Source organism: Telopea speciosissima, chromosome 5 (genome assembly GCF_018873765.1).
Source record: "Telopea speciosissima isolate NSW1024214 ecotype Mountain lineage chromosome 5, Tspe_v1, whole genome shotgun sequence".
In the NCBI taxonomy this organism is placed as follows: Eukaryota; Viridiplantae; Streptophyta; class Magnoliopsida; order Proteales; family Proteaceae; genus Telopea; species Telopea speciosissima.
In genome coordinates, this window is record NC_057920.1 from 20,101,115 (window position 1) to 20,110,737 (window position 9,623).

General features: G+C 40.8%; 1 protein-coding gene across 3 annotated transcripts in view; it reads right to left on the reverse strand.

The window, feature by feature from the left end:
- LOC122661402 (actin cytoskeleton-regulatory complex protein PAN1-like) overlaps window positions 1–9,144 on the reverse strand; it is a 41,067-nt gene extending 31,923 nt beyond the window's left edge. For 2 of the 3 annotated variants that reach the window (XM_043856785.1, XM_043856783.1), the window contains exons 1-2: window positions 8,562–9,144; window positions 2,543–3,725 (exon numbers count right to left, since the gene is read on the reverse strand). In XM_043856785.1, the coding sequence (XP_043712720.1) occupies window positions 2,543–3,725; window positions 8,562–8,696 (1,318 nt within the window). In that variant the 5' untranslated portion in view covers window positions 8,697–9,144. The remainder of the gene's footprint in view (window positions 1–2,542; window positions 3,726–8,561) is intronic. The other variant, XM_043856784.1, reaches the window with a different exon arrangement.
- Window positions 9,145–9,623: the final 479 nt, after the last annotated feature.

The following is a 9,623-nucleotide window of genomic DNA, read 5'->3' on the forward strand; positions in this document are numbered from 1 at the left end:
TCTTTTATCCGAAGTTGGGATGCTTGGTTGCCGCCCTGTTGATACTCCTATTGAGGCTAATACACATCTAAAGAACAAAGATAAGAGCCAGTGGACAATTGATATACCTATCTCATACTCGACCAAACATTGCACATGTTGTGAGCCTAGCTAGTCAGTATATGCATGACCCACACTCTACCCATTTGGATGTAGTTTATCGTATTCTGAGGTATCTAAAGCCAGCTCCAAGAAAAAGGGCTCTTATTTCTCCTCACAATCACATGCGTAGCCTTCACGGATGTTGACTGGGCAGGTTCCCCGGATGATCAGAGATCCACATCTAGCTACTGTTCCTTTATAGGAGGAAATTTTGTGACCTGACGCAATAAGAAACAAACTGTGGTTGTTTGTTCAAGCGCAGAGGCAGAGTTCCGTGTCATGGCACATGGGATATGTGAATTATTATGGCTTAAGGGCTTTTTGCGGTACCTTGGTATTTGTTCCAATTCTCCCATGACATTGTACTGTAATAACAAGTATGTTATTAGTATTGCCCAAAATCCAATTCAACATGACAGAACAAAACATGTGGAGATAGGCCGTCATTTCATCAAGGAGAAGCTTGATCAGGGAGTTATATGCATCCTGTTTGTTCAGTCCGGTGATCAGTTGGTTGATGTTTTTACCAAAGGGCTTAGTAGTAAGTTTTTCCATTCTATTTTGTGCAAGTTGGGCATTTGTAACATCTATGCACCAACTTGAGGGGGAGTGTTGTAATTTAGGTTTAAGGGTATTTTAGGTATACTTGTAAGGATACGACGCCCTAAGGGTATACTTGTAATTTGTTGCTTTTCCTTCTATTATAAATAGAACATGATTGTGCTCTCTAAAGACACAAGTCATTATTCTCATCAGTATGGAAATCTAGATTTTAGTCCTTTGCTAGCCGCCTGCAACTAATTATATCTGTGTTGCATGGAGGCTACATTTATTGGTCTGGATTGTTTGGTCTGCCTGGGCATGTCATAAAGAAGTTGGAATCCATGTTTTCTAACTTCTTGTGGTCCGGCCCAACTATGGAGAGAAGAATCCACTACATTGCTAGGGCTGACATTTGTAAATCCAAAGGAGAAGGGGGACTAGGTGTTAACCTCATTAAAGACATGAATATAGCTGGGATCCTTAAACAAGTTTGGTGGATGGCATCCCAGAAAGACTTGTTATGGGTGAAGTGGGTACAACATAGATACTTGGAGATGAATTCTATTTGGAAGGTGCAGCCGATTCAAAATAGCTCTTGGGTTTGGAGGAAAGTCCTTAAGTATCGGGGTTAAGTCGAACTTTTTGTTCATTACATTAGAGGGAATGGGTCTTCTATATTGCTAATGGCTTGATCCGTGGCATCCTGGAGGGTTCTACTGAACAAATGTGGAGACAATATTTGTTACGATGTGGGATCTACTAGAATGGATTCTGTGCAATCCATTTTGATAATATGGAAGATGGAATCATGAGCCATCCACCTCGACGGATCTTGGCCAGGTATGGTGGCAATTGGACAGTATTTGGCACCGTAACGATTTAGGGGAAGATTGCAGTATATGGAGTGGATCCCCCACATGCACCTTCTCTACCAGATCAGCCAAGGAAAATGTGAGGTCCCATTCTATTAAGGTAGTAAGGTGGATTGGGCGACTACTGTATGGTTCAAGAGTTGTATTCCTAGGCACCCGGCAACTAATTGGATCATTAGTGATATCCGAACGGATATGGACAGCAAATGTAGGGGCGGTAGGGCGGTTATCCCTAAGGGAAGGAAATCTCGTAGGAACCTTTTCCTAGTTCAGAGTTGGAGGGTGCATCCGATATGGGAGAATAGGAGAGAAGTTTTGATGGTAGCTTCTACTATGATCTTCAGTGCTGTCCATGTCCTGACGGAAAACTCCTGTGGAAATCTGTAACTTGTCCTGTCCATGTGACCTAGTTCGGTTGCCCTTTGCTTGTGTATAGTTTTGTTTCTTTGCAATAAATTGATACTACCTATCAAAAAAAAGACATGTGCATTTAATATAATGTCATTCAAATCCCAACTAAGATATACCAACAAGGAACAAACAAACTGTAGCATGAAATTTTCATGCCTGCCTAATTTACCATCCATACTATACACAAGCATATATAATGGAGCCCACAGCACAGATATGAGTCCAACTAGATGAGCCTATTAGTGGACTCTTGGGTAATCTGACATTGGGCTGCTCTGCAGAAACATCCAAGGTTGGACCACTAACTGACTGATCTATCTACCTGCATATGTATTATATGTCAGGTGGACAGGAAAAAGTACAGTACCAAGATGGACCACATTAACCAGTACCCCCTGTACTCTTATAAGGCTAATTCCATTGAAGCAGATATGAGACATCACAAAACTACTGTCATGAATTACATGCACATATTGCACAAGAAAGAAGTTAAAGGGCAAGCTGTAACCAACCAGATTTCAATTCTTGCGAAGGATTAAAAAGAAACCCAAACCTAAAATTAAACAAATGATTACCTCTCGGCAATCTCCAACTCAAGAAAAGGTTGCGAGCTTGTTCACCAGTGATTTTACCGTCCCTGTCAGTATCTACCTCAACAAACACTTTTGTATAATTCTGAATATCAGACAGAGTCATCTTAGGCCAAGGAGGCTGTGACTGGGATGGGGCAGGATTCGCGGGTCCAACTGAAATGCCAGATGAAGTAAATGCAGTAGCATTCTGGTCTGAAACCTGTAGATTTGGTTTGACCAGTGACTGTACTCGCTGAAGCTGACCACCCGTAGATTGATTTGGTAATGAGCTTAATGAACCCAATGGATCCAGCTTAACTGAAGACTGGGGCCCAGAAGATACTGGAACCATGGCAGATGAGACAGCTGCACTGTTTGCTGAAAATGAAGGTGTTGCAGCAGCTTGTTTTGGTTGAGAAGCGGTTGCCGTAAACATACCTACTCCAAAAATTGAGTCAGAAGCAAATCCATTTGCAGAAGCAACTAATGCTTTAGAATCCTTAGCTGTCGATTGGAGTGACGATAAGACCGGATCTTGCGGCGTGGAAGTGACTGAAGATGTGATCCCAGAAGATGCCTGTGGTCTAGGTGGTACTGAAGATGTTAGGCCCAAAGAACCCAGACCAAATCCATCCTGAGCTGCAGTGGGAGAAGTGCCTCTATTCGGGATTTGTGAGGTTGCTCCCATTGAAGATCCACCAGTCCTTCCACCAAGCCAATCAGTTGAGATACTTGAGTTTGGTGGGCGTGGACCTACCACAGAACCTCCCCCAGGAAGCACTTGACCAGAAATGCCCTGTGATGGTAGCGAAGCAACACCAGCAGGCATGGCTTGAGGAGGCCTCATGAACTGATTGTCCTGCGAAGGGCGAAACTGTGGATTCATGTTAGCATTTGGATATACTTGTGGCCCTCTAAAACCAGGATTCTGAGATGTAGTAGGAGCAAGTGCACCCATAAGATGGGCTGGAGCAGCTGTGATAGGGCTAGGCTGTGATGAAGGTGTGGCTGGAAGATTTATCTGAGGTGCAGGGATTTTAGCTGCTGCTGGACCATATAATGCCGCCTTGACAATATCTGGGGTTAGTTCTCGCTTACTTTGTGCTACAGTTACTAATTTAAGAGCGTTATAGAATTCAGCCCTGCCAAGGTAACCAGTCCGGTTCTGATCGGCGTGCATCCATATCTGCAAAGATAATGACATTGAATAAAGCAAGCAATAGATTTATTAGACCCAGTTTCAGAAAAAAATAAAGGATCTAAATTATCAGAAATATTGGTTAGAGAAAGGTACAAATATCAAGTTCCTATCACACCACCTCAGGAAAATAATCACTTAATATGCCTACAACAACATACAGGACATAAATCACATCTTAAATGCATTGCAATAGTGTCACCAACATTGACTAGTAAAAGGGGCAATAATTTATAACTGTTAACTATTATACCGTGTGGACAATCTATCGTAACACGATAGTGGGAATTTTCCCTCTATCATGACTTGGTCTCTTCGAGTCCTAGTATGTTCAGGAGTTGTCTCTAAGTTAGTCTGTTTGAGTTGTAACTAGTTTCTATTTCTGATTCCTATTACAAATAGGAGTCTGTTGCTATGTACTCTTTCAGATATAATAAAGGATTTGGGGGGCACTGCTAGTATCGACTTATGCTCTCTACACAGTCCCCTTTCTCTCCTCATTCTCTCATCTCTTCTCTTCCTCTCGGTTCACTGGTTTTACTTTTCTTAAATTGTTACAATAACATACAGGGTATTATAAAAGTATAGCGTAGGTAATGTACGAAAAAACAAGATATCTAGACCTGCGTTTGGTAATGTGCTTGAGCTCTCCTACCTGCGAGCACAGTTCAAGAAACAAAAACATGCCATGATTCCTCATAAGACATTTAAGACATTAGCATCCATCTGTTTCCAGCTACAGGTCTAGGCGAATAAGAATATAGTGTAGGCAATTTTCCTGACCCTGCCTAGATGCTGGCTCTAAACTGACTAGGACATGAGATGTTATATGGTTTGGCCCCACAATCTACAATTCTGGGCTGGGAGGGGAAAGGGTACGGGGTACCTGATCCAACAAACAAGAATACCCCCCCTCAATCCCAAACTGTACCTGCCCAAAACTATCTCTATGACAAATAAAATAGCTGATTGTATATAAACTCTCATTGATCTAAAAAGGATTCATCCTTCCCAAGGTCTCCATCGAAAAAGATGCATGCAAAAACCACAGGATGCCATATTGCAAAATGAAACTAGAGATGCAACATTCTTATCCTAGCACAACCTGGCAATGATCCAAAACAACCACATATCAACTTTTGTTTTTCTTCTACATTTTTTTTTTAGAGACGAGACAGAGAAAGCAGATTGAACAGATCTGCCAAGTCCTCTTGCAACCATCTATTTCAAATCATCTAAATCGCAAAATACAGGTTCAAATTAGACAATGAACCAGTAATTGTTCGGTGCTGTGAATAGGGATAACCTTAGCTTGTACCATCCCAAACACTCCTCAAAACTCCCCCATGCTTTAGACACTGTGAGGCAACAGCCAGCACGGTGGTGCCAGAAGCACGGGAACTCAATCTAGACAAGACATTTCATAATGTCTTTACTTGTAATTTATTTGTATTATATCTTATTATCTAGTGTCTCAGTATTTTTTTATATCTTTTAGAAACAGTCCCTTACTTCATTTTGCTGCACCTCACTTTGCAGCTCAAACAATAGGAGACCTTTGCACTCTTCAGAATTTCATCATGTTATTCGATCAACCCATTTTTATATTTTATTGGTGAGGTAATAAAATTACACTGGAATCTCCTTCCAACAACTCCTCTAACACTACTTAATTCCTCCCAAATACTCTTCACTTTCCCTAGGATTGCTGGGGCAATGATATAGCAAATAATTACTTAGATTAGCATCCTATTCCCTAAGGGCCCGTTTGGATAGAGGGGAGGGTGGGGTGGGATTCTTGTCAGAGAGGGTCCAACCTATTGGTGGGGTAACCAACAAGAATGGTAAAGTGAAGAGAATATTTCACTTTTCCATTCCACGACCTCTCTCTCTCTCTCTCTCTCTCTCTCTCTCTCTCTCTCTCTCTCTCTCATCTTCTAATCTCCTATGTTGAATGGTTGAAGGCCTTTGAATCCGACGAGCTAGAGACTCCAAAAAAACAACGAAGATGAGATGAGATGAAGAAGACGGAGGTGCTTCAGTCGCCTATGGGACACCAGAGGCGTTTCAGTCACCTCTGTCCGGAAACAATGAAAGCTACCATGCTTGGGGGACATTTCTGATGTAGATCGATGGTGATTAAAAGAAGAGCACAGCAACCTGTCTAGGTTCATCTCCCCCCTCCCCCCACATCAACCCAGCTTATTTGGGGAAGATATTATCTATCGGCCAGCAGTTAAAGATGATTAATTTCCATAATATTCAAGTGGGCCCATGGACAATATGTGGAGAAGAGTATAGAAGATTTGATAGCTTGTATCAGTGCTATATTTTAGGGAAGTTTTGTTCCTTGCGTGCAGGGATTTTATTAGCTAAATATTAGTTTCTATTTGTTTGGTTGTTTTATATAATTGTTAGTTTCCTTTTCTAGGACTCTTAGTTTGTTAATTAGATTTGGATTGGGATACCATTTAAGTAGTTTCTATTTAGGATAAAGTTCAATTTGTGAGGGATTCCTTTCCACAGAAGGAAGGATTCAATAGCTGTAATCGATTAAAGGTTATAAATAAAGGAAAGCTGCTGGATTTCAGTGGCCAACGATTTGAGTTTAGGACAAAAAAAAAAGAGAAAGCTTTGGCTTGGTAGCTGTGAGATGCAGTTATGGTGAGAGGCCGTGGGTGAGAGACCCAAGGGAGAGAGTGAGAGGCTCAATCCAAACTATCCTTCTTCTATCTTCTTCTTTTTATTTTTAATATTTTATTCCAATCAATTTTAGTGAGAGAGTTCTGCCCTGAAGTTGTTGATCAGTTGAAGACCATTTGAAAGACTGAATCAGCCATTGGCATTGATGTTTGATTGTTACATGAAGGCCTGAGAATATTAGTACATCAATCCTACTGTACTGTTGGTTCTTAGTTGAGCTGGCTTCCACATAAATTTTAGTTGCCTCTGTCCACATGATCCGGTTTGGTGCTTGGGGGTAGCGAGAGATTTGCCAAATATCGAAGATGAGATGAAGAAGACGAAGAAAAAACGAACGCTGCAATTATTTTCCAGTGCAAAGTGCAAAAATTCATGCAAATTTGAAGGGACTTTGAAATGGATGGGGTGGAGAAAATGTCCTGACTGGAAAACCTGACAGTGCGACAATTCCACGTCATTTTCCCACCCCAGTGCTCTAAACATACTTGGAATTAACTGTTCATCGGTAAAAGTAGTTATACTTTACCATTCCCTAAATCCCACCCTTCAAAATCCTGCTATTCAAATGAGCCCTAAGGGAAATAAAGAACGATTGAACGAATCAATAAACACCTAAGAAGGAAAACCTCACGTACAAGGTACAACTATAACAACCCATTTCCTATTTTTGACATAATATCTTAGACTTTCTATGGGTCTCCTCACCAATCCACAAAGAACAATCGTCAGTCACCATTTCAGTAGTATGCTTGCATGGAGCACTGCTTTCTATTTCTGACTGCCAAATGCTCAAAAAAGCCATTTTCTATTTAACTTATGCATTCTGGACTCTTTAATCATTATGGCATGTGATTTTCCAACACCTAGAGGAATGCATCACCAATCTATGTTCTCTAGCCATATGAATTTATGTACCAATAGAATGTGTTTTGTATGGGTTAAGTCACTAAACAAAACTTGGTAATGACCTTAGGGGGACGAGAGGGAGAAAAGAAAAAGAGGGTGGTGGGGACTGAGGAGTAGGAACACCACAAGACAACTAGCAAGTTTTAAAGTGAAAGGCAGTGTAGACTATGATCTTGAAAGAACCTAGGTTGCCACAGTACCTTAGACAACCAGCATGCAAGAATTAAATGTGGGTACAGAGAGTCAGTTCAATGAAACTTTCAGGAATTGAGCCGTCTACCTTTGATAACATATAGTAGCTTATCAAAAAATAACAGTAGAAAACAGAATTGAGTATTTACTTTTATATCAATTCAAACCTAAAACTATATATTCAAACAAAAAAGTGTGCCTTTTTTTAGGAGAGGAGTGCAATGAAATCCCCAAGGATTGATTGAAGAACTGGTGCAACGATTTTTTTGGTTACAATCTTGTAGAATACTCCATGCAACACCAATTGACAGGGAAAACCAGAATATATAAATTTTTGGGAATGGTAATGGAAATATACGCCACCAATACATACATACATATATATATATATGGGCTGATGGTCTCTGTGCCGCAGTGCAGCCTGCGCCCAGACACATGGGCCTGCCATTCAGGGAGCAGGGGTAATTTAGCGCACCCCCATGTGTCTGGGCACAGCCTGCACCCCTGGAACAGAGAACATTTGGTCTATATATATATATATATGAAACAGAAAATTGGAGAGTTAAATAGTGAATGTAGACAAATATTGTAAAAGGAACCCAAACTAAGATAACAACCCCCCCCCCCCCAAAACCCACAAGGATTGTCACCCAACTACCTTGTTAAAGCAAGAATGGTACAACAAGGAATAACACACTTCCATTAGTACGTCACCATGTTCCAAAAAAATCATTTCAATATCAGCTAAGAAAGAACTTGCGGCAGTAAAATCTTCCACTTCACAGTTTCAGTTTTGATCTTCTAATATGCACGTATTCCAAATCGGTTCTTATAATCCAAACTACATTTGCCAAGAGACTAAATACATTCTCCACCAAATTTGAATTCAAACAACAACAACCAACAGCACTAAGAGGAATTAGTCTCTTTTGGAGGACCGCATATCTAATAGACAGAAGCACTGACAAGAGAGAGAGAGAGAGAGGGACAGAGTTAAAAGGAGGGAAATCAGGGCATAAGTACCTGGGCAAGGACATGTTTCGGCAAATTTGCACCTTGAAAGAAGGAAACAGCTTCGTTCCCACTTATCCTCCCATCCTGATCCAAATCCGCTCTCCTGAAATATAAATCGAATAGATCCACGTTTTGCCCTGCCATTCTAAACCGCCACAGACCGATCGAAATTCACCAAAATTCGCAGATCAGAACACGAAGTCAACCAAAAGCCACTTCCCATACATCAAAAAAATTCAATATACAGCTCCAAATCCAACGAAACAGAATCAGAAAAGAGACAGAACTGAAAACCCTAGAGTTAATTGTCCACGCAGAGAATGATAAGAGAGGGTTTAGAAGATCTCACAAGTCGAGGGACAACTAACAAGAGCAAAAAGATGGGGATTTACTAGTGGGATCGATTGATTAACGAGATTTCAATGGTCGGATGACTCGGATCGAGGACGGCAGAGAGTGAGATAATGGCGGAATTGAGATTCTTTTAGAGATTTTGACAAATTCGGAACAGAAATTACAGAACAGAGCTTGCCTTAGAAACGCATCGGTGGATCATGAGATGAAATTCTCGCTCAATCGAGAAACCGGGTACTGTAACCAGGAGTGGGTCGGAAATTTATATTCTGTTAAAATGACAAAACTACCCTTTCTTCATAAAATAATTGTATTGTCAGAGAAATATATTGTGATCATAGATGATAACATCGTAACTTTTTTTTTTAGGACGATAATCCTCATAATTATACCATTTTTTTTTTTTGGGTAGAAAAAAGCTCAATTAAAAGCGCAGGAAAAGCGCCAGGAGTCTGTCTTACAAAGATCGGACATCCAAGGATTGGATATTGGCCAGTCAGTCCTTTCTACTGAGGTGACTGCCTTCCGGGCCAAGGAGTCAGCCACGCTGTTAATCTCCCTGGAAATATGAAAAAAATTACAAGTAATATAACTCATAAGAAGTTTGATGTCGGAGATGATAGGGAGAATATCAAGGGGAGGGGGAGCATTACTGTTGATGTAGTTAATAGCTTCAAGACTATCTGATTCCACCCTAACACAGTCGATACATTCCAC